Genomic DNA, 25,949 nt, shown 5'->3' on the forward strand with positions numbered 1-25,949 from the left:
AGGCAAGAGGACTGAGGTCAAGGCAAGAAAGGCTACAAAGTCAATAGAAAAAGAAGAAGAAAGAACGAAGAAGAGGAGGAGAAGGAAGAAGAAGTAGTAGCAGTAGTAGGAAGACACAAAAAAAAGGAAAAAGAAAACAATTGGCATAAGTTTTAATAGAATAACGTGCAGCCACGCTGCTTGCTAAGGAAGGACCCCTTGAGCCCAGCAATTCGGACAAAATGGTCACACAGTGAGATTCAATCTCAAAAATTAAAAGGGAGGAAGGGCACAAGGAAGAGAAGAAAGACAAACAACAAGGAAAACCAAGAACTAGTTCTCAGGAAGGTTCCCAGCTGTGAGAGCCTATGAGCCATAGCCACCTCTGCTGCTCTTCCAGACCACCATGGAAACGCAAGCAACACACTACACCCCAAACAATGGGCTGGAACCCACAAACACACACACCAAAGTAAAGCAAACCAGCACAGCCACAGCACAGCTCCACCTGGACAAAGCAAAGCGAAGACCCCTCCCTCCACCCCCACTCAGGACACAAGAGGTGGACACAGTCTCAGCTGTCATTCACCAAGGCTTCCCCTAGCAGGGAGCAGATGGGAGACCAGGGGGTACTAAGACATGCGGGCACTGGTGGTCTCTACACGTGGGCCGAGGGGTGACTGGATGAGCTTAGATACTCAGGTTTCCACCATGCTGCTTGAAGAAGGCAGGAGCACATTTCCAGTAACAAATGTTTTGTAGGTTTTTCAAAGGCTTCTTCTATGTGTCTCTCTGTGTGTGTACTTGCATAATGCCAGTGTCCAAAGCCATAAGAGGGCACTGGATGCCCAGAACTGGAGTGACAGGTGAATATGGGTGAGCATTAGGAACAAACTCAAGTCCTCTACAACACAGCAAGTACTCCTGAGACTGAGCCCTCTCCAGCCCCTACTTTGTAGTTTTTTTAAAACTATAAACCAATGTCTCTGACTTAAAATGGGAGTCACCCAGCGGTTGGGATGTGGTCTAGTGAGTTCCATCCTAGTACCCCTTAAAATATCTAAAAATGAACCATCTCAGAGTCTGATGCAAGCGGAGACAAGGCAAGAGGAGACAGCATCACACAGCTCTACGCTTGGATCTTCCTCAAGGCCACCTGCCTCTCTTGCACGCTGGAAAACTTCAGGAAGCATCCACTACATGCCAGGTCGGGGCCAGAAAGAACCACACCTCTCTCCACATTCTCACACTTCTCATCATCTCAAATGTAAACACAGACATGCCTGCAGCCTCTCTCTGCCCCGCAACAGACCCTTCCACAAGCCCTAAGAATTATACCAGGGACTTCTCCAGAATCTAGTCACCTCCTGCTCACACCCCAGTGGGTCTCCCTCTGCCATGCTTCAGTGAAGGGGAACTGTAGAGCTGGACTAGAGCTGACAGGCACCTTCTACTTAATTACTTCAGCTTACACTCAGGGTAAAGTCCTGACCCTGCCCTGTGGCAGAACAGCAGACTATCTCAGCCCCTGCTTTCTCACCTACCTCTAGTGATCCACTCTATCTCCTTAATATTTCTCATAAAAAAAAGACAAAAATTTAAAAATAAAAAATTACTTGGCTGGGCGGTGGTGGCGCATGCCTTTAATCCCAGCACTTGGGAGGCAGAGGCAGGAGGATCTCTGAGTTCGAGACCAGCCTGGTCTACAAGAGCTAGTTCCAGGACAGGCTCCAAAACCACAGAGAAACCCTGTCTCGAAAAACCAAAAAAAAAAAAAAAAATTACTTGTTGGGGGTGTGTGCTAGTGAGATGCTCAACAGGTAAAGGGATTTCTGTACTAGCAGAAACCTAAAGTCAATCCTAGGAAGCCATGTAAAGGTAAAGAGAAGCTGGGCGGTGGTAGCGCATGTCTTTAATCCCAGCACTTGAGAGACAGAGGCAGGTGGGCGGATCTCTGTGAGTTCAAGACCAGCTTAGTCTACAGAGTGAGTTCCAGGACAGGCTCCAAAGCTACAGAAAAACTCTGTCTTAAAAAAACCAAAATAATAATAATAAATAAAAGTAAGGAGAAAACCAACTCCACAAAGTCCTAACTGCCACTGGCACACACAGCAAATGTGCCTACACATACATCATGTACCCCCTCCAATAATAATATTAAATACATTTTTTTTGTTTTGTTTTTCAAGTCAGGGTTTCTCTGTAGTTTTTTTTTTTTTTTTTTTTTTTTTTTTTTTTTTTTCGAGACAGGGTTTCTCCGTAGCTTTTTGGTTCCTGTCCTAGAACTAGCGCTTTTTTTTTTTTTTTTTAAAAGAAAAAAGTACTTTTAGCCAGGCAGCAGTGGCACATGCCTTCTCAGCATGTGGGAGGTAGAGGCAGGTGGATCTCCAAGTTTGAGGCCAGTCTGGTCTATAGAGTGAGTTCCAGGACAGCCAGAGCTACACAGGAAAACCCTGTCTTGAAAAACAAACAAAGCATTCTTTTCTGGGAGCTCGGGAGGTGGCTCAGTGGGACAGAGTACTTGCTCTGCAAGCATGGAGACTGAGCCTGGACTTCAGCACCCTTGTTAAAAAGCTGGACATGGTGGCACAAACACCTGTGATATTAGCACAGATGGGGATAGGGCAGAGACAGAAAGATTCCTAAGGCTTCATGGCTACGAGCCTAGCTCCAGGTTCAGTGAAGCTGTCTGAGAAAATAGGGCAGTGACAGAGCAGGACACAGCATCCTCCGCTGGCCTCTGCACACACATGTGCAAATGCCTCACACAGTCCACAGTCCACTCTGAGTGGAGAGGGATGCAGATGCCCACAGCACCCAAGCAGCCCTCAGCAGCCTGTCTTTGAACAGCAAGACCTGAAAATCCATCTAAATAAATGTCCACCTTCACAAAAGGGTTACCCACACAGCTACAGGAGCCCATGTTTCCAGAGCAATTTGCAAAAAAACAAAACTGAGAACATACCTAGCACTAGACCAACAGATACAAGCCTTAAAGATCATCTGGAAGCCAGGCGGTGGTGGCGCACGCCTTTAATCCCAGCACTTGGGAGGCAGAGGCAGGCGGATCTCTGTGAGTTCGAGACCAGCCTGGTCTACAAGAGCTAGTTCCAGAACAGGCTCCAAAACCACAGAAAAACCCTGTCTCGAAAAACCAAAACCAAAACCAAAAAAAAAAAAAGATCATCTGGAAGTCCTATGTATGAGCATTAACTCAGAACATTCTCTCCCAGTCAGTCTCCAAGCCCGGGCTACAGAAAGCAGGCTGACCTGAGTTCCAACTGGCTTTGCTACTTACTAGTTATGCCACTGGCCAAGTTCGTTAACCTGATTCCCCAAATGCCAAATACAGACAGAAAAGTTTAGCTAAGGGAACAAACATTCTGGCATATAACAGACACTGTGGCAGCAGTGTAGGCCCTAAGAGGCTGGCATCACAAGTCTCAAAGTTTGGCCAGTCCCTAGTATCCTTGCTTTGACAAGTCACGATTCCTTTGGCCTGCCACTAAGGACCAGATACTACAGCAGCTCAGTACTCAATGAGTGGCTTGAGTCAAAGCCTGTTCAATGGACAGCCACCCTGGAATGCAGGGGCACTAAGGAAACCTGGCTCTTGCTTGCTTTCTTGCTCTCTCTCTCTCTCTCTCTGTGTGTGTATGTGTGTGCCTAAAACAATCTCTTTAGCCAGTGTGGTGGCACATCCCAGTACTTGGAAGCAGAGGTAGGCAGATCTCTGGGAGTTTGGGGCCAGCCTGGTCTACATAGCAAGTTTCAGGACAACCAAGACTATATAGTGAGATTCTGCTTTTCTTGAAGAGGCTGGTGCTGAGGTCAAACCTGGAGTTTGCATGTGCAAGCACACCCTTAAGCCATACTCTGATCCTGACTTACATCCATTTTCCCCATGTGAAGAACCCAAGTGCTATTACTGGGGTCCACAGCTGTCCTAGCTGCTGAAGCACTTTGAACACCGGGGTTTTGTCATTCACGTGCAAGCATAATGGCAATGTGCCAAAGGAGAAACAGATACAAATCCTGTCATATGGCATCTTTACAACCAAGAGGCTTCAAGGCACCTGGAGATGAAAGCCACTTTCCCACACTCATCACTCACCGATGGCCCTGCGAAAGTTCTCCATCAGCACCTCTGTCTTCTTGATCTCAGTTGAGTACACTTCACTACCCACCATCGGGCAGAAAGGGACTTTACTGCCCAGCTCCTGAGCAATAGCCAGAGCCAAGGCTGTCTGTAGAGGACAAGAACAGGAAGACATTTGCTTAGTGTTAGAAATGGTCATTCAGAGACACAGGTCATTAAAACAGCATCTGCCGGGAGCAGTGAAGTCTCATCCTCTATCCTCACAGGCATGTTTCCATGTCAGAGGCTGGCTCTGTGCACTCTGAATATCATACACCCCACCTTGATCACCATTATACTTACAAGGGATGCCCCAATTAAGGCCTGACTGCAAGTGCTTCACAAGACCCCCACATCTAAGCCAATGCTACTGTTTTCTTCACTCTACCATGGAAGGAACTAGACACAGACCAGGTGTCACACCCTAGAAAGGGGCACATCTGGACTGGCAGTGGTTCTCACTAGAAAGAGCACCATCTTCCTGACTCTTCTCTCTCAGCCTCAAACAGCATCTGGCCTGTCTGCACAGGCTACTACAAGGCCCTAGACTTCTTTCTGTTTGTACACACACCACAAACACCAACCTATAGGTCAGTAGAAATCAGCACTGAAGGAAAGTGTCACTTAATGTTCACTTTATATTAAGTGGCCCACAAGGGAAGGAAACCTAGGCAGTGTTTTTTGACATAAGTCACATTAGCACACTCTGGGAAACACAAATGGTTGCAGGTAATCAACTATGGCGGGCAGAGGCTAGCTGAGCAAGGCCGGGTGGAGTAGAGATAGGGCAAATACCAAGGAAGAAAGGCAAATGTCTAGGAGCGACAGACAGCACGTACAGATGACCTGACAACGGTGCTTCCTACTCCTTTCAATCCCTTTCTGTGATAGTTTCAAGATAGTACAATCTGGCAGCAAATTAACATAAGGTAAAGTGCAGAAGAAGTAGGCTGTGAGACAGAAACTGGATGGCAGTGCTATCCGCCGCCATTTGGAGTAACCTTGACACTGAGCAAAGCCGGCAGCCTCATCAGTCAAATGAAAGATTAAAGTACTAGGCTAGATCACGTTGCCCACAACTGGTTCTGTGTGGTTTTTATCACCCTGCGGCAGCAGTTGACTCCCAATGCAGCCTCCTCAGCCCCAGAACAGCTGGGAACACACCTGCCACTAACTCAGCTCAGGCACACACCTGAGTTTATGAGCCCAGAGCAGATGACAGTAACACTGATATTCTAGGAGCAGGGGGAAGATGTCTGGACTGTGACAGGATACAGAGGAACACATTCTGACATGGGACACCCAGTGGGGGCCCGGGGCTGCCTGTTTCACAGTCACCCTGCAGTCTCTTCCAAGTAGCTCCACAGACCTCAATTCTCCATCCTCGGCTTCAGGCTTCAGAGTGCCCTCACACAATTCAGCGGTCCCTGTGCCTCCTTTGGCCTAATTCAGAAGCGGCCATCTATCCAAGTGGACAGGGTAAATGCATGAGGGGAGCACACTGCACTTTCTGTTTCCTCTGGGTGAAGGGTCCTAGAAGGAAAGTTCCTGCCCAGCCCTCCCACCTACCACTGTGAATCCCTCACAGACCTTCCACAGGAAGCTTCAACCCCATGTTCTAGTTTGTATTTGCCTTTTTGGTTTGGGGTTTTATTTCACTGTTTTAGTTTTTTTTGACAGGTAGAGTATGACAGCAAATTACAATATAGCTGGCCTGGCACTCACGACACAGCCCAGGCTGGCCTGGCACTCACGACACAGCCCAGGCTGGCCTGGCACTCACGACACAGCCCAGGCTGGCCTGGCACTCACGACACAGCCCAGGCTGGCCTGGCACTCACGACACAGCTCAGGCTGGGCTGGCACTCACGACATAGCTCAGGCTGGCCTGAGCGCCAGCCTCAACTGCCTCAGTGCTAGGATTGCAGGCATGCACCTTTGTGCCCCGTCCTGGTTTGTATTTTATAGATTAAGAAACTGAAATATAAAGTTATTCAAGGCCAGACAGTCCAGCCAGGATGCAAGCACTGTCCTATCTTCCCCTGTGTGTGCACACCACGTCACTGACCCTTGGCCCACAAAGAAGCTGCTGAAAAAAGGCTGAGCAGGTTTACTCCAGTCTCATCTGGGCGCCTCCTTTCCTAAAGCCCAAGCACTAGCCTCACTGTCAACTGTCCTCAGGAATGGAGCTGCACCAGGACACCAGGACAATAAGGGTGCCCCTGCCTCTTCATGCAGCAAAGCAGCCTCACCGCCAGGCACACTGCAAATTTCTCCTCAGACAGCACGTGCCTTCAAACTCACCGCACCAGAAAACTTACAAAGTGAGGTCAAGGATTGAGTTCTTCACATTTCCAGTCAAACTGGCCAGTATCACACAGGAATGAAGGACTCACATGCCAGCAGCATGCTGCCAACTACACAAAAAGCCCAGGGGTCCACAAAGCACCTAGATGTGCAAGAGCATGGACAACTTCAAGTGTGCAGAGTTTGTAGCTTCTGACAACAGACAATGTTACTACAGAAATCTCCGGACAGAAACAGGACCACTGAAAGACAAAAAGATGAGCCGCCAGGGAACATACCTGGGTACAGTGCGTGAACTTTTGTCCTGTCCTAGCTGCAAGTGAGGAAAAGTCCCTGGCACTCACGGACAACTAACTGCACTGCTCTGTGATAGTCCAGAAACCTACAGAGCAGGGTCCCTCAGCACCGCTCAGCAAGCACACAGTCTGAGGGGAAGGAAGAAGTTTCCAAATTTGCCAAACCCAACTCCACAAGCAAAATAAATTTAGAATAAAATTAAAGAGAGAGAGATTTTTCCTAAACAAGGCATAGAGTCACATTCTCCCCCTGCTCCCCCCTTAGCCAGAGTTTAAAGGGGCAAAAAGACTCATCTTTTGGGGGTTGGGGCCAAAGACAGATAGGCACCATAGGCCAGCCATGAAATCTTCAACAAAGGGTTGATCTAGATGCTTAAAAATGTCAGTGCAGGGCCGGGCGGTGGTGGCGCACGCCTTTAATCCCAGCACTCGGGAGGCAGAGGCAGGCGGATCTCTGTGAGTTCGAGCCAGCCTGGTCTACAAGAGCTAGTTCCAGGACAGGCTCCAAAACCACAGAGAAACCTTGTCTCGAAAAACCAAAAAAAAAAAAAAAAAAAAAAAAAAAAAAAAATGTCAGTGCAGGTCTGAGGAGATGGCTCAGGAGACACAGACACTGCTGTTGAGGCTCACAAGCTGAGGTGGACCCCTGGAATGCCCACAATGGAAGAAGGAAGCCAGCTCCCAGTATCACCTGACCGCCACATGCACACCATGGCAGGGACAAACCAACCCCCTCAAATTAAGTAAATGTAATGTTTTAAATGTCAGCATCATTAAGAGAAAACAAAGCAAAATGGTGGGGACAGTAACTCTTCTAAATGAAAGGAAGGTAAGGACACATAGGGTTTACTGCCGGGGTATGGCCTCTAACTGCATGCTTTCGGTGTTTTGTTGTTGTTTTTGAGACAGGGTTTCTCTGTAGCTTCGGAGCCTATCCCAGAACTAACTCTTGTAGCCTCAAACTCACGGAGATCTAACTCTTGTAGCCTCAAACTCACGGAAATCTGCCTGCCCCCACCTCCCGAGTCCTGGGATTAAAGGCATGCGCTGCAACCACCACCCAGCTGCGTTCTGACTTTCTTTTTCCAGTGCTACTGAGGATAAAGCCCAGGTCCTGTGTGAGCCTGCATCTCTCAGACAAATACATGGCAAGTCTGAATTTTATAATAAAAGTGAGAAACTGAAGAACTCTCTTTTCTACAAGTCATCCTGTATATACATATATGTATGCACATAGTGTGTGGGGTGCATGTGCACACGTATGTAAATGTCAGAGGCTGACCCTGGGTATCACCCTCAATCACTACCTTCTTTTTTAATGGGTACACCTGTGTCTGAGTGTAAGCTACATGTATTCACATGTCCGCAGAGGCCAAACAAGGGGATCTACCTCCTCGTAGTTAGGGACACAGACACTTGTAAGGTACCTGGCATGAGTGCCGGGAACCAAACTCAGGATCTCCAGAAGGTCAGCAATTCCCGTAACCATTGAGTCATCTCTCCATGGCTCCATCTTAATTTCTGACACGGGATCTCTCCCTGACCCAGCCAGTCTGGCTGGTCCCCTTGTCCCTGCCTCCTCGGCACTGGAATTAGGGGCAAACACTATCATGCAGACCCTCATGCTTGTGTGGTGAGTGCCTTACCAACTGAGCCATCTCCCCAGCCGTTTATACTTCATTTTCATTTCCTTTTCATTTAAGAAACAAAACAGAACAGAACACAACTCAACTGTTCTGTCTTTGAAAGCATACTCGTACTGAGCACTGAGGCACATACCTGTAATCCCAGCTACTTGAGAGGCTGAGACAAGAGAATAGAAAATCAGGGCCAGCCTGGGCTACACAAGGAGTTTCTGATGTGCAGAGTAAGTCAGTGAGACCCTTTCCCAAAAGAGCTCAGTGGTAGAGCACTTGCTGCAAGCACAGAGTCCTGGGCTAACCCCTAGCACCACGAGAGCAAGGCACAGCAGTGAAGTAACCAGTTAACTGCTATGGACGGCCTACAGCAGCAGACAACAGGCTCCCTATACCTTCCTCAAAAGACTATGCTCCTCGGACTGCTGAGACCACTCTCCCTAACCCCGTTCCTAATCCTTTTTGCTTAATTCTTTTTCATTTATAAAAACTGTAAGAAATTCTAACACAAACTTCACATTAGCTAATGCTGCAGGAGTCAAGTTCGTCAGAGGAAGATGAGGACACTGTGGTGTATAGCAGGGTCCCCTGTTTTCAAATAGTTCAGAGACAAAGACATAGCAAATGTCAAAAAATATAATCACCTCTCGAGGTAGAGGCCCAGCCACACCCACCACACTATTCTGTAAGCCCTACTCCATGCACTTCTCAACTTTAGCCCACTGAGAGTGGAGACAGAACGGTTCCTCATTCTGAGGACTATTACATTCCCGGGAAGGTGTTCAGCTCAAGCTGTGACCAAAGAAAAAATATTTCTGAGGTTACAAAATGTCTTCAGGTTGAAAATCCATATTCCAACTTTTTTTGGGGGGGATTTTTTCGAGACAGGGTTTCTCCGTAGCTTTTGGTTCCTGTCCTGGAACTAGCTCTTGTAGACCAGGATGGCCTCGAACTCACAGAGATCCGCCTGCCTCTGCCTCCCAAGTGCTGGGATTAAAGGCGTGCACCACCACCGCCCGGCTCCATATTCCAACTTTAACTTGACCTAACTAGACCCCAGACAGAGAGCACAGAACATGGTGAAAGAGCTGAAGAGATGGAGGCTAAGGATGTTCCAGAACACATGACAGAGACATAAGGCTCAAGCTTAAGAAGCACAGTTTACATCAAGACAGAGAAACAAAAATCCCCCTGGTGGTGTGCATGATGAAGCCATAAAGCCAAAACACCTCAAAGCACCCAGAAGGAAAATCGGAAACCTTCCTAACCGGACTGCTGAACAGAACAAGCAGGGAAGAGCCAGCACGCAAGGAAACTGAGCACTGTATCCAGCACAGCATCTTTCAACACAAGGACAAAGCCAGGTCTGGCAGGTCATGCCTGCAATCCCAGCACTCAAAGGACCAGACAGGAGGACTGCCAGCTAACACCAGAGACAAGCATTTTATCTTCAACTTTGAGGCCATCTTGGGCTACCAGATACCTTGTCTCAAACAACAACAACAATCAAACAAGGACAAGAGAGTCTTTTCCACTAACAAACCTAGAGAAGGAACTTCCAGCCAACTTTAGGAAAGCAACTGGACGGAGAAGGAAGGGGCCTGACATAAGAAAACATGGTAAGGGCTGGAGAGATGGCTCAGTGGTTAAGAGCATTGCCTGTTCTTCCAAAGGTCCTGAGTTCAATTCCCGGCAACCACATGGTGGCTCACAACCATCTGTAATGAGGTCTGGTGCCCTCTTCTGGCCTGCAGACACACAGAATATTGTATACATAATAAATATTTAAAAAAAAAAAAAGAAAACATGGTAAGCAAATGGCACATGCCATGAACAAGCTGATGCTGCCTGTGTAGAGGCCAGTGAGCTACTGCTGTGGTGGGCTCGATCTGTTTACTAACACAGCTCTTCCTCTGCAGTAAGACATTCTGTGTTCAGGGGCAGCCTGGCTTATATACTGGGTTCTAGGGCAGCCAGAGCTACACAGTGAGACCCAGTCTCAAAACAAACACACCATCTATTCAATAGTTATGATTTCAAAGTAAGAATTAGTTATTCTCTTACCACTCATTTAAGAACAGTGCGGGGGGGGGGGGTGAGATGTGGGAAGAGTGGGTGTTGTGGAATATTTGTTTACACTGTGTGAAGATGTGATTGGTTTAATAAAGAGCTAAATGGTCAATTGCTAGGCAGGAAAGATAAGCGGGATTTCCTGGGAGAGAGAAGAAGAGGAGGAGGAATTTAGGTGCTTGGATTACAATAAAGATACGCCAGGATAGGGAGAGGAAATAGGAGGTACAAGATGAAAAAGAGGTAATGCCACATGATAGAACATAGATTAATATATATGAGTTAATTTAAGTTATAAGAGCTAGTTGAAAAAAGCCTAAGCTAAAGACCAAGCTTTCATAATTAATAAGCCGTCTCTGTGTTGTTATTTTTGAGCTGGTGGTCAACAAAAAACCTTACTACAGGTGGAAGAGGTTATTTTTTTCATACACAAACCCAGGTGTTGCGGGAGGTCCTTCCGCTCCTCCAGCCAATAGCCGTTGAGATACCAGCCCATTGGGGCATGGTCTTTCTCCTTTTAAAAAAGCAGCCACTTCCCTCCTCGCTCTCTCTTCCTGCTCCGCTTCGGGCAACTAGACTCCCTTCCTGATTGCACAGAGGGCTGTTGTCTGGGATGGTGATCTGTAAGTTTTTTCCCCTTTAAATAAATAACCATTCTATTAATCATAATTCCAAACTGGTGTGGGATTTGTTTGTGACTTGTGCCTTCGCCTTCACCCAGGTGCATGTTCTTTGTGGCCCCTGTGAAGAAAAACTGAGGCACAGACTAGGAATTCTGGTAACTTTCAGGAATCCCACCAGTTAGACATAGTGAGGCCACCTATCATCCTGGTACTTGAGGTAAAGGTAGGAAGCTCAGCAGTTCAAGGCCAGCCTGGGCTACATAGCCAGTTTGAGGCCAGGCTGGGATGCATGAGAGACCCTATCTCAAGGGAAAACAAAAAAGGGTTAGCAAGATGGCTCAATGGGTAAAAGCACTTGCCCCACATGACAGCCTGAGTTTGAGTCCCATACCCCACAACAGAGTTCAAGAGAACCAACTCCTGAAAGATGGCGTCTGACCTCTACACATGTCCTATGTAACATGCACACTCGCACACGTGTTGGGTAGCGTGAACACCCTTAGAAGAGATATCACTCTGGATTTTAAGACACTCAGATCAACAGGTATTTCCTAACAAAGCAAAGGAGACTTGAAAGATAAAAAAGGAACATTCTAGAGACAATGAGACCCTCCAAGGATTTCACTCTCTGTTGGAGGTAGGCCAGGGTAATTTTAACTTCAGAAAACAGATTTTATATGCTAAATTGTATTACTGTACATTGGTTTTTAAAACATTCATATAACCAGTCTAGCTAGAGACTAGTTAAGACATGAATTCAGTTGGAGTTAAACATTAATATCATTTTCTTGGATAGCTTAAAAAAAACAAAAGAACAGAAAATGAATGAGTACCTTGCCAGTTCCAGGCGGCCCTGCCAACAAGACAGCTCTTCCAGCCATTTTCTTGCTTTTGATTAATTCTACTATGACGCCACATGCCTGCACACAATGGAAAGAAACAATCCGTCAATATTAAAATGCCTCACGGTAGAAACAATTCAGTGTGTGGTCCACATAGTTCCCATACTCTTCCAACCCTGAGTTCTGCTATGGAGTGGAACGGCGCAGTGGAGGTGAGGCAGCAGAGCCGTGTGCTCAGCTCAGAGCACAAGACCGCAGCTAGGAGAGAAAAGGGTAATGAGAGAGTGAGTGGCCATGGGGAGCAGGAAGGTCTTTCACATTACACTCTACGTAACATTGGAAGAAGCCCTGGGCAGAAATCTACATTCCAAGCAAAAATCGAAAACTCAAAATATCCACAGCAGAAGCTTACATGTCTACAGAACAGCAAGTTCCAACAGCTAAAGTATGGTGGCAAGAAGGGAAAATGGAGACAGAGGAAGCAGAAACCAGCGCAGATCTGGAACTTAAAGATCAAAGGCAGCAGGGATGTGGTGGATTCCAGGCCACAACAACATTATCTAAACAAAAAAGGTATGCTATGACATCGTCCAATAAAAGGACTGGAAAGGGCTGCTGAGATGGCTCAGTGGGTAAAAATCACTTGCAGCACAAACCTGAAGAGCTAAGTTCGATCCCTGGATCCCACAGTGGGAGGACAGACCCTCTGGCCTTTACCAAAGCAACACGGCAATCGCATGATGGCATTGCATGTACACCAGCCATATGCACTTGAGGGCTCGCGTGCACATGTACACACACACCAATTAACAAATGAAATGTAAAGAAATACCAGCTAACACTAAAAGAATAGGGAGGGTCTTTAGAAGATCACCAATCTTACTTTTCAGTACCAGGGAAGCTGCTGGTGTGACTGGTCATACAAGAATCCAATGCAGAGCGTCTAGGGCAGACACCAATGTCACATACACTCCAGCTTGTATGCTGGCCCTTTCCCTTGCCAGCTGAGTGCCCTCAGACCTGTTTTACTGCAATCGCTGAGAATCATGACTACTCATCTGAATTTAAGTGTTCAAAATAACTCTTTGGACACACAAGGGCTTAGGGGCAAAGTGTGCCGAGGCCTGCAGTTGACTCTGAAATATAACAGTAGATTCATCTGTGAACAGGTGTACCATAAAGCTCCACTGTAGGGTGTTCACTGGAGAATTTAGGCACGCTAGTATTTACTGTGCAAACATTACAATTTTTTTTGTATGTCTAGAAAGCATCATACCAAAGTGAGGGTTATTCGACAGAAATGAAGTAATAAACAATGGCCTCAAAGCATTCAACTAACTACCATCACCTGCTTGCAAGAAAAGGTGCAGGCGAGCTAGGGTCAGATGTTTCCCTTTGAGATAGATGGCACTCCAAGAGAAAACCAGGGTCTTGTCCCTGGCACCTTCAGTTTGCAAGAGGCTAAGAAAGCAGTCTTCACCAAATGTAAAGATGAAGTTTTTGTAGCCACTGACCCTCTGTAGAAACCAGAGTGGAGAGGGCTGTGGAAATGGGAAGAATACTGATTTGGGGTAGAAATTGGGGGGAGGGGGTCAGCTTTATTACTGTACAACAGACAGTTGGATTTCTTCGTGTGCACAACATTAAAGATCAAAACACCTGGCATGACTGCCAATGATTTTAAGTAGACTTAACTGGAATAGCTAAATAGTGCTTGGATGGGGAATAGGCCGGACTGGTTCTCCCATCACTACTTCCCAGGTCAGCTCCCAGGCCAAAAGAAACCCCATCGACTCTAAAAACTTAGTTCTGTGCTTAACCCCACAACCTTCCACTCCGTTTCCGGTGAGACCTAACTTGCGTTCCCTGACCAGCAAAGGATGCAATCTTTGCTCGCTAATGTGATACCCGCTTCTTCTGATCTCGGTGGGTTCGGGTCCCGCTGCACACTCCCCGCGCACACGCTCCACGCCCACCTCTCTCGCGTTCTCCTGGCCCACGAGCCCTGAAGCCGCCTGCTTGGCCAGGCCGCTCTCGTCCAGTCCCAGCCCCTTCACATGGCTGTGGGAGGCGATGCGCTGCGTCTTCGTGGTGCTCTTTACTTCCTCAATCTTCATTTTGACGAGCGTCTGGACACACAACTGGCGTGGACAGGTAGGCACTGCGGCACGCCAGGCGCCCGGGTTACCACGCGGCCGTTACTAGGCCGCTCTCTGGGACCCGCCCTTGTCAGCGCGCCATTGGCAAAAGCAAGAAGGTTTCGGTTTCTATTGGCTGCAAGAAACGCTCGTTGCTGGCTGTGGGTTAGTTCCGCCCACCAACTTCCGTTTGTGTCACAGGTTGGATTCCCCCCAGGACAAGCGTTTCCTCCCCTGGCTATCTTTGATGGGGAACCGCTAAATAGTTTAAAGCACTATCAATGTTAGTGGCAGTTTTTTGTTTGTTTGTTTTCGTAAACGCCTCTTTTAATGTTTATTTTTTACTCTAGACTAATACGTCTGTGCCAGGGTGAGTTGACTCACTGACAAATGTTAGACTTTCCCAGGTATCTAGCTGCCCGAGAGAACTTTCAGCAAAGCAGCTGCCCAAACTTCCCCCATGCCAATCGGAGTATTTAAGACACCCCAAGGATGCCCTGAGAAAGCTGCTCAGCCAACCACTTTACTTTTTGATAGAATACAAGAGATCCAGAATACAATTTATGCCATAATTTTGGTCATCACATACCTAATGAATTTTTTTTTTTTAGATGGGTTTAATGTAGCCTTTACTGGCCTAGAACTCAGAGACCCACCAACCTCTGACTCCTGAGTGCCAGGATTAAAGGTGTTACCATCATACTCTTATCCTTTTGATCAGACTGGAGTGGGCACAGTTCTACAGGCAGCCCAGGCAAAACAGCCTGTGATTGGTGAAAGCATGGTCCTTCATTTGAATCAGCAACTGTTATTGGTGCAATTGTGGTCGTTTGGTTTCATGAATCACTGTGCCATAGCATAAATTTAATCTTTCATGGGTGTGCATGAAGGGCTGTCCTAAGGACAGAAAACACTCTTGTTTACCATCCCCTACAACGTTCTGGCTGTGGAAGCAGGTGTCCTTCACTTTTCAAATGAGCTAGGAGCCATCTTTCTGCGCTGCAGTGTGCCATGTACTGCAAAATTAGGCCCACTGTAAGACTTGCCTTGGGTGGTCTTTCCACCTCTGTTAGTAGAATTGTGGGCTGAGCTAGTAACATGAAGAAGACAAGAGTCTGCAGCAGTGAAGATGGTGACAGCTGGAGAGTTCCAGAATGACTGGGGGCAGAAATGGCAAGAAACAGGCAGCAGAGAAACCCACGGCAGAGGCTGCTAGACAAGTTCCAGGGAATGCCAAGTCTATTATTTACTATGTGGAGGTGTTTTGCCTGCATGTGTGAAGTGTATATCACACACATGCAGTGCCTGAGGTCAGAAGAAGGTGTCAAATCCCATGGAACTGAAGGTACAGATGGCTGTGAGCCACCATATGAGTGCTGGGAATTGAATTTGGGTCTTCTGGAAGAACAGCCAGTGCTGAGCCAGCTCTTCAGCCCTAGGAGCTTCAAAGTCTTAATGGTCAAAATGTCTAGTATCCGAAACTGTAGAGCTGAGGGTCCCAACACTTGGCCATTCAGAAGCTATAATGCTAGCAGGCATTGCTTGCTGCTAGAAGCTGTGTATAACAATAGTTTCTATGTACAGTGACCACAGGTAGCTAAAGCCAAGAGCAATAAGCCACCAACCTGAGCACCTGAAGCTGCAAGCCTATGGCTTTTAAAGCCTAGAACAACAGGGTCCCTGGCTCTCAAAGCTGAAGCCACAAGCCTCTGGCTCTGCTGTCCATCCCAGAAGAACTTCTCACCTACCAAGGATTTCTGAGTAGAAGAACTCGGCCATTTTATTGGTTATGGCAGGGTCACTTCCCAGCACCATAAAACAAAAAACTATAGGCTAAAGAAGTTCAACGAGTAGCCCAAGAACATACAAGTAATCAGCACTGGAACTCCAATGGGAGACGTGAAGCTTGAAATCCTGCATCACGTCTACCCCATCCCACAGCTCAGGTGAGACAATAAGCCAGGAAATATGTTCTGTCAGGTTCCCATAGTGATATTGTTTGCCTTCATAACTGTACCTCCATCCATTCAACAAGCATCTGTTAGTGCCTGTGTGCACTCAGACACTATAGTGCACTCAGAGACAGGCAGGAAATAACCTTGATGAGCTTACAAGGAGTTGAGAAACGTGTAACAAATGCGCTGGGACAAATTCCGTAGTCTAGTGGTATGCAAGCCCAAAGTGGGCACCAGGGGCAGCCTGCAGAGCCCGGGAAGGCGGCAGTAGGTGATGGTGCTGGGTGACATCCTGACTGACAGCTGGGACTCCCTCAGAAGTAAATGATGCAGCACCATCTTACAGATGGGTAAACTGAGGAAGGTAAGCCTTGACCAGAGTGTGTAAACAGGGAGGCCAGAGAGATGGCTCAAGAGTTAAGAGCACTGGCTACTCTTGCAGAGTACCCAGGTTCAGTTCCCAGCATCCATGCTGGTAGCTTGTAGCTGTCTGTCACTAAGGCTCTGGGGATCTGTAAGGCCTGCAATACTCTCTACAGTACAGTTCATGCGCCACTGCCATTCACGAGCCGGGCAAGGCCCTGGAGATTAAAAGAACACACAAGAGACATGAGTCATTCCTGAGGAGATAATGCCCAATTCCCTTTACTCAAACTTAGGAAAAACCTTATATATCTAGCTGCTGCACAGTGGAATTCCCCCCAGGCAGGTGGGAAATTACCACACCCAAGATGGAGTAAACAATGGCCTATAGCTAACCACCTGGGGGGGGGGAGCACAGGAACAAACAGGATGTTTAGCCGGAAACTGCAACAAGATGTCAGGCCAGAAACTGTCCTCAAGTGAACCCTGAGAGGAGGGGTAGACCCATGGGCCCTACAGGGATTCAACACTGTCCTGGCTAGTTTATTGTCTACTTGACTCAAGAGTTACTTGGGAAGAGAATTGAGAAATTGCCTCTGCAAGATTTGCCTGTAGGCAAGTCTGTAGTGCATTTTCTTAATTAGTGATTGATGCAGGACGGCCCAGCCTATTGTGCTACCCCTTTGACAGGGGATCTTGGGCGGATCGTGGGGTATGTATGAAAGCAGGTCAGGCAAGCCTTGGAGAACAAGCCAGTAAGCAGCTTCCTCTCTGGCCTCTGCTTCAGTTCCTGCCTCCAAGTTTTGTGTCCTGCTTGAGTTCCTGATCTGACTTCCTTCAATGATGGACTGTGATGTGGAGCTGTAAGCTGAAATACGTCTTTCCTCCCCAAGTTGCTTTTATCAAGGTGTTTTATCACAGAGATAGAAACCCTAACTAGGGCAAATACCCTCTTCTGACCTCTTTGAGCTTTTCAGGTACCAGAAGCAAATGTGGTGGTAACACATGCATCGTGCAAGCAAAATACTAACATACAATTAACTAAATCTAAAAGAAAAAATTTAATTGCATGTGTACTTGTGTTTGCCTGCCTATCTGAATGTGCACTAAATGTGTGCAGGTACCCTTGGAGGCCAGAAGAGGGCATTGGAACCTCTGGACTTGTGCTGTGGACCACCTGGTGTGGGCAGTGTTAACCAAACATAAGTCCTCTGCAAGAACAGCAAATGCTCTTAGCCACTGAGCCATCTCTCCAGCCCAGGTCTTAATACATTTTTAAATAGTGAAAATGAGAGGATGAAGAAGTCAGACTGTGTCAAAGACTCTGTGAATTGAAGAACAATATGAAATCACTGAAAAGACAATGCGGTTGTTGGGTGGGGAGAAAGCTGGCTAGGCAGATAAGAGCACGTGCTGCTCTTGCAGAGGATCAGGTTCAATTCTCAGTACCCACATACTAGTTCACAACTGTCTTTAACTATAGTTCCAGGGGAACCCCACACGCTCTTCCAGCTTCCTCAGGCACTAGGCACACTTGTGGTGCACAGACACACATGTAGGCAAAACACTCATACACATAAAATAGCAAATTTTAAAACATGTAAAGGACTTGGTGTTTCTCCAAAAAGACACATCAGCAGCAGGAGGAGAGGCTCCACACACTGTCAATGGCACAGTGAAGCGCAGAGCCCCAGTGAGACACTTCCCCACATTCACCTGGCTAGAGTTAACAAAAGGGAAAATAACAACTGTTGGCAAAGACACAGAGGGACTGAAACCCTCATGTAACGGGGCTGGGAATGTATATGAGAGCTGTGAAAACCTTTCAGCTTTTCAAAGCGTGAAAAACAGACTAACAGATGATCTAACAAGGCAACTTCTATTTTAATAAATTTTCATTTGTATTGCCTTGGTTTTTTAGTGTGTGTGTGTGTGTGTGTGTGTGTGTGTGTGTGTGTGTGTGTGTCTGTACATCAGAGGATGACTTTTGGGGGTCAGACCTCTCCTTTCTTCCACCATGTGGGTTCCAGAGATTGAACTCAGGCTGTCAGGCTTAGTTACCCATTGCACAATCTTGCCAGCCCAATTTTTGTGGGTTTTGTATTGTGTTGTTTGAGTTCGAGTCTCACACTGAAGCCCAGGCTGGTTGGAACTTCACTGTGTAGTCTTAACTGGCTTCCAGCTTTGGCCACTTGAGTGCTGGGATTACAGGTGTGTCACCAGACTCAGCTTTGCAGCCTCCCCTGGCTCCTTGTGTTGTTTATTTGGAGACAGGGTCTCACTCTGCAGCTCTGGCTGACCTGGAACACACAGAGATCTGGCAGCCTCTGCCTCTGGGGTTCTGGGATTAAAGGTGTGTGCTATCACACGCAGGTTACCAGTGTTTCTTTGATGAGGCCACTTGTATCCTAGCTTTACCGAGGATGGCGGGAACATGACAATGGTTGTATCAGAGTCCAGACTGGGCCGTGCAGCTGGGGCTAAAGACTCAGCTTCCCAGGGAAGGAAGCAAGAGAAGAAGGCAAGGAGCCTCCTAGGCCAGCCAAGCACTGGATGCTGACCGTTACAGACTGAATGGGTTCAGGAAACACTGTCCTGTCTATTCCACAAGAAGAAGTAATGGGAGCTAATGGCACAGTCTGAACTGGTGTGGGACCAGCTTTTGCCATGATATTTGAACTCTTGCCCTGTGACTCAAGATGGCACTGGCAGATTATGGCCAGCACTTGGAATATCAGCTTGCTAAACAGGAGGCTTGGGTGACTATCTCCTTTGGTGTTGGTATGGGACGAACTGAGGCAAACACATGGTTAATAGAATCAAGGCAGCAGAGACCCTCGGAGAAAGGCGCATTTCCATCCCATTCCTAAAACAGTCTTTAAAGCCCAAACTCAAATCAAAGAGCACAGTATAATAACTTCCTGTGGGCAAATTTATAATTAATCCTGGATTAATTGGCCTTAATGAAGTTGAATTAATTACTCTCTGTTTGTAAAGAACTTTGAACTACCTGAGTACAAAACAGCATTAAAAAGGCGGAAAAGGAGCCGGCACCACATTAATATGAAGAATGAATCCGAGTAATCGCAGCTCTGCAGGCTGCTTCCCGCCAGTGATTTTGTCAGGTCTGTACGCGGCCTGTGCCACCGTCCCAGGTCTAAGGAGGCTGCTGCAGAGGGGGCTGCCTTCCCAGCCAGAGTGCCAGAGTGCGCCCACACCAGCCACGGCGACAGTCTGTCTGACCATGCCAGGCCCAGCAGTGTCTTCCGGGGAGCCGGGGTTGCCCCTCCCCACCATGAGTGGGGAGAACACATAATGATGAATGCAGTAAAAGAATAAACTCCAAAGTATGATCAGGGGTGAGGGCAGATATAGCTCACTGGTAGAGCAATGAGGCCCTGGGTTTGATCCTCGGCACCCCCTCTCCCCCAAAATCCCCTCATGTTAAAGGATGATACATGCAAATAACAGACTAGAGAAAGGGAAGGGGCAGTGGGGACAGGAATATCTGAAGTATGCTGTCCAGGGCACCACTCCCTGACGGAGAGGCAGTTGAACTTGGAAGAGGTGAGGAAGACCATGAGGAATTCTGGGAGGGCATTCCAGGATGGACAGGCCTCATAGGTCTGAGTACTCCTGCCAATAGAAAGGAGTGGGTGAGGCCGTGAGGAGCAGAGGCAGATGCAGAGGGACTAGAACAGTGACTCCAGTAAATTAAGACCCTGACCAGATGCTGATGCACACCTATTCCAAGAGCTATAGAATTAAAACAAAGCTGAGCACTTCTCAACGATGCCAAACAGAAGTGTCCTGCCAATCAACTGAAGCCCCGTAGCACCGCTGGGAGTGGAAAGCAGAGCAGCCACTTGGAAGAGAGCCCAGCAGGTTCTTATAAGTAAAATAAACTCACCGTGTGTCTTAGTTACACTCATCAGTGCTGTGACGAAACACCATGACTGAGCAACTTGGGAAGGAAAAGGTTTATTAGATTTACACTTCCACATCATTGTTCATCATTGAAGGGAGTTAGAACAGGAACTCAAACAGGGCAGGAGCTGATGCAAAGGTCATGGAGGGGTGCTGCTTACTGGCATGCTCCTCCTGGATTGTTCAGCCTGCTTTCTAGTAGAATCCAGGACCCCTAGCCCAGGAGTGGCACCGCCCACAATGGGCTGGGCCCTCTGCCATCAATCACCAATTAAGAAAGTGCCCTACAGGCTTGCCTGCAGCCTGATCTTTGGATGACTCCAGCTTCTCTCAAGTTGACAAAAAAAAAAAAAAAAAAAAAAAAAAACCAAAACTATTCAGCACACCATATGATCCAGCATTCCCTCTTCTCAGCATTTACCCTAGTGAAACTTAATGTGTCTTGCATGCATACACACACACACACACACACATACACACACACTAGTATCTAGGGCAGTTTTGTCATAACTGTCCAAACTGAAAACAGCCCAAGTGTCTTTCAACAGGGGTGTGGAAAACAATGATGCTCTGCCCACACCATGGAAGACCATAGGTGATGAAAAACCAGCATGCACCACAGTTAAACAATGTGTGGAGTCTCATGTGTGTTACCTGGGGTGAGAAAAGCCTGACTCGAAGAGTCGTCTCCTTTTTGCTGCTACTTACAGAATTCTCTGAGAAGGTGAAGATCAGAGGGACAGGAAACCAGGAACAGTGGCTGCCAGGAACTAAAGGGGAGGGCAAGTTTGATCATAGGTATTTATTAGAGGGTTATGGACCTGTTTGTGTGTCTTGATCATGATGACAAGTTCTGGATTCTATGAGTGAATCAGAACGAATGATTTAAGAGTAACGGTTTGACAGTGAAAGTCCAGAGATTGTTGGATTACAGAGGTAACATTAATGGAATTGTTGGGTGGATGTTGGGTATGAAGAGATGCGTAAATACGGGGAAGATACGGTTCTTGTCAAAAGCATGGGGAGGGGAGAGGCTGGTGGAGCAAGGTGGAGTCTCAGTTTTGTTTGCTCTGAATTGTCTCACTCTGTAACCCTGGCTATATAGAAATCACTATGTTAGACCAGGCTGGCCTCAAACACATGATCTTCCTGCCTCTGCCCCCAGAGTTCTGTGATTACAGGCATGTATTACAATGCCTGACAGGAATCAGCTTTAGCTGTTGGGGTACATGGGGGCAAGGTCTCATGTAGTTCACCAGGCTGGTCTTGAACTTGCTTTGTAGCTTGAACTGTTTCTGTCTCTCTTGTTCAAGTACTGGTCTTATAGGTATGTGCCAAGATGTATGGCTAGGAATTTGATTCTTGACAAACCTACTGGACTGTGACTACCACTGAACTGCAGAGACATCTGGGTGCCACCATGCCTGGTTTATGTGGCGCTAGGGATAGACCCCAGGGTCCCATGCATGCTAGGCAAATACTGCACTAACTGACCTATGTCCCTGGCCCTAAACTTCTTTTGGGAAAAAGCATATAGGATGATACAATGAAGCCTCCAGATGCGTCATCCAGCTCAACAGTAATCAACCCACAGCCACTACACATTCCTCTTCTTTTAACTTTCTAGTTTGGGTAGCTTTTAATTCTCATAATTTCAAATATACCATAACGGGTGCTAGAGAGATGACTCCATGGTTAGGAGCACAGGCTGCTCTCACAGAGGGTAGTGCTATGGAGCCTGCTATGAGGAACCCATTGTGGCAGGAGCCGGTTCAGTTCCAACTACTCCAGTGATGGCTTACAACTTTCTATAAGTCCAGTTTCAGTAGATATGATGCGCTCTTCTGACTTTTGAACGCACTGCAGACATGAGGTGCACTTAACGCACATGCAGACAAAACACTCATACACATAAAGTAAAAATAATGTATAAGAACTCAAACATAGCATATTGACTTTTAAAGTACATTTGTTGTCTTCACAGTATTTTTCTAGCAAAAGCAGAAACGCTCTACTAGAACACATCTTCTTGTAAAGACATCTTTCCCTGGGGGCAAAGGGAGGCAAAGCTCCCAGAGCCACTGTCTTGAAACACTATGCAAAAGCTGATGGTGTCCCAGGGACATCAACCAAGATGGAGGGACGCTAAAGGGAGGAGAGGAAGGGGAAACTGCAGTTGGGATGTAATATATGAGAGAATGATAATAATAATAAACAGTGTGAATGGGAACCCCAGACATCACACTGAACAGATTTTAAGGGGGTGGGCACAAAATAACCGATACCGTGTGTTTCCCTCCCCAGGTCCTCTGGTCATCAACGCATAATGAACAAAAATCAAATGCTGGGTTCCTGGAACTGGGCATGGAGGAGGATGGGCACTTTTTGTTTAATGGTTTAGTTTCATATGTGATGATGCAGAGCTCTGGAATTGGAGGGTGGGGTGGTTACATCTCAGTGAGAATGTAAGCAATGCTACTGAGCCATATGTTCTGAGATGTTTAAGCTACTAACATGTTAAGTATAAATTACCCAATAAAAAAATCATGTTGTTGAAAAAAAAAAGCTGATGGTGACAGTTTGATGGTCTGTGACCCTGGGCTGGCCATGCATCTAGATCCTACACAGGAGGGACACGTTGCTGATTCCACAACACACATCTTAATGTACTGGGATCCTGTTTTCTGTGCCCCTGGTCTTGGCCTCTGAGTAGCCCTTTGGAGCCTCCTTCCTTGACATTCTGATGGCCACACCATCATGCTAAACAGCATGAAAGACACCCTTGGGGTTAGTTTAGCAAGTAGCTTCTCCTTCCCAGCCTCACGCCTTATACCTGCTCCTCTGTCCCTGATGATGCTGCTGTCAGTCTATCAGTTTCCCTTGATCCCATGCCTGGGTGGCCTTCTCACCGTCCCTTTGCTTGCTCCAATGTCTCTTCTGTAATGAGCACTGGGGCCCTCAACCACACCATCTGTGGTGGGTTGAATGAGGATGGTCCCCATGGACTTTCAGGTTTGACTGTTTGGTCACTAGGGAGTGACACTATTTGAAAGGAATAGGAAGTCTGGCCCTGTTGTAGGAAGTGTGTCACTGGGGTGGGCTTTGAGGTTTCAAAAGCCCATGCCAAGCCCAGAGTCTGTCTTCCTGCTGCCTGTGAATCTGGATATAGACCTCTCAGCTACTTCTCCAGCACCGCATCTGCCTGCATGCCACCATTCTCCCCACCATGGTGATAATGGACTAAACCTCTGAAACTGTAAGCCAGCCCCAATTGAATGCTTTCTCTTATAAGAGTTGCTTTGGCCATGGTGTCTCTTCACAGCATGAACACTAAGACATGGATGGTCTTTCTCATTTACCTCATCTCAACCACCTATTTGTCTCATTTGCTACTCTGTCTCCAGCGTTAAAGTATGCGGCGCACTCCCTGAGCAGCAGGGAAGGACGACCACGATGGAGGATTCTTCTGCAAATCACGCTTTATTGGAGCCTCTTGGTTGAAGGGAGAGCGGAAGCGAGGGGCCGAGCGCCAAGCAGCGGCTGCTTATATAGGGGGTAAGGGAACGAGTTGTGCCTGGATTGGCCGATGCGCGCCTGCCGATGCTCCTGGCCACGGGATTGGCCCTAAGCACATCATCATCGCCACTGCGCATGCGAGAGGCACGGTTCCACTGCATTGCCTAATATGAAGTTGTTCACCAAGCGAGGCCGGGGCCAAGCGCCATCTTGTAATGGCGGCCACTCGAATCGGCTCCCAGCAACAGTATATGATAGCAGATGTTTGTGTTTGTTAGAAAACCGAGAAAATGAAGTAATGAAGACTTAAAAGTAAATAAAGATTTAGATTTGGAATTACATTCTTCAGCTTCCTGTATGCTAACAGAATGCCTTGGATGATCATCAACTTAGGAAGAAGAAAGGTCTGGTTTTGGCTGGGCATGTTGGAGGTTTCATCCATGGTCAGTTGGTCCCATTACTATTGAGCCTTCAATGAGGTAGTATATCGTGGCAGGAGCTTGTGGCAGAGAAAGCTTCTTACCTCCTGCCTGCGGGTGAAATAGAAAGGGGGAAGAAGGGGTTGAGGTCTCCAGGGCACAACTCAAGGACTGCAATTCCTCTGATGAGGTCCCATACCTCAGAGATTCTGCCACCTCCCAACAGTGTCCAGGCTGAGACAAGCCTTTGGCACATGGGTTTTGGGGAAACAAGCCCCAACTGTAGCAAAGATCACCCAGATTATCCAATTCAACAAGTCACAATGTCCAGGAAGTAGGAAATCTTGGTGAGTCCCAACATCTTACCCCAAATTCCTAGGACCAAATACCCTAGAAGTCACAACTTTTCAGACACAAGGGAAGATCCAGAGGGTCGCTAGATACCTTCCATATGCCTCCCATGTGGCATGGGGGGCAGCCCCTCACATCATCTCTGTGTCTGGATGGAAGCATGGGCACTGATAATCAGGTACAGCAAGATGGTGCAGGCCATAGTATGTTACCAGCTTGACAAGACACTTGCCATTTTCAGAGCATTTTGGAAATACAGACCCAAGGCTGGAGAACTGACTGTTTTAAAGTTCAGATCACCTTTCATTCTTCCCAATATTTATTACAAAACGTTCAAAAGCACAGTGATGTCGTAGAATTTACCGCTGTGCACCACCTGCACTTGTACTTTCCCCATAGCTGCAACAAGGTACGTGACAAAAGCGGCTAAGGGAAGAAAGAGTTTGTTTTGATTTATGGGGAGAGGGTGCAAGCATGAGGGCAGGGAAAGCACCATAGCAGGAAGGTGTGGGCTACAATGTGTCACAGGCAGGAGGCTGAGAGGGGAATGTGTCTGCTTCCCTTGCTTTCTGTCGTTTAGTCAGGCCATAGAACAGTACAGCCCACAGTTAAACCATCTCAAAACCCCCTCACAGACACAAGCAGAGGTGTGTCTCTTAGCGATTCTAGATCCCACACAGTTGACACGATTACCTCATTCACCCATCACCTGAACTTTACCAATCCCATTTTACTCACGTACTTTATCACATACACATCTTCCCTGCCCCTCTGTCTAGGGAAACACTTTACCATGAGCTCAGTCCCAGTCTGTGTTGTTACTTGTGTTGTGCTTTGTTTTGAGATGGAGTTTGACAATCTTGTCCATGCTGGCTTGGAACTCCTGGATTCAAAGACATCCTCTTCCTTAGCTTCCAAGGTCCCTGGCTCACCCAGTGTGACCTAGGCATCTCTGATGCATTTTAAAGTAGGTGACAGAAGTAGCATCCTTCCTCTTCAGTACTCAGGCACACATGCCACTCTTGGAGCTCAACAGTGCTTTTTAGGAGTTTGGGGGAGGGATGCAGAATTTCCATAAAGTGCACAGATCTGCAGTGTATACTGATTGCATGTTGACTCTCTCTAAGTGTAAAGCTTTATCAAGGCTCAGAATACTGTAATCCACTCAGAAAATGCTTTTTAGTCTCCTTCTAGTTCATTTCCGGTCCACCCCCACCCGCTGAGGCACCCTTAGCACTATTTAAGCTTTTTCCACCAAAGACGGTTTGCCTCTGGGGCAGTAACTTTGAAATCTTCCCTCAAATTCCATTCTTAAAATTTCCTGCTACCCCGTTTAGCTCTACCCTGTCTCAGGTTGTAACAGTCATGCCTCTGAGCACTGTCCATTT

The 25,949-nt window shown here is 47.2% G+C and overlaps 1 protein-coding gene across 1 annotated transcript in view; it reads right to left on the reverse strand.

The window, feature by feature from the left end:
* Ruvbl1 (RuvB like AAA ATPase 1) overlaps positions 1 to 14,102 on the reverse strand; it is a 38,096-nt gene extending 23,994 nt beyond the window's left edge. The window contains exons 1-3 of the mRNA XM_057775088.1: positions 13,869 to 14,102; positions 11,884 to 11,970; positions 4,094 to 4,226 (exon numbers count right to left, since the gene is read on the reverse strand). Of these exons, the coding sequence (XP_057631071.1) occupies positions 4,094 to 4,226; positions 11,884 to 11,970; positions 13,869 to 14,009 (361 nt within the window). The 5' untranslated portion in view covers positions 14,010 to 14,102. The remainder of the gene's footprint in view (positions 1 to 4,093; positions 4,227 to 11,883; positions 11,971 to 13,868) is intronic.
* Between the last annotated feature and the right edge of the window lie 11,847 nt (positions 14,103 to 25,949).

Source organism: Chionomys nivalis, chromosome 1 (genome assembly GCF_950005125.1).
Source record: "Chionomys nivalis chromosome 1, mChiNiv1.1, whole genome shotgun sequence".
NCBI classification, from domain to species: Eukaryota; Metazoa; Chordata; class Mammalia; order Rodentia; family Cricetidae; genus Chionomys; species Chionomys nivalis.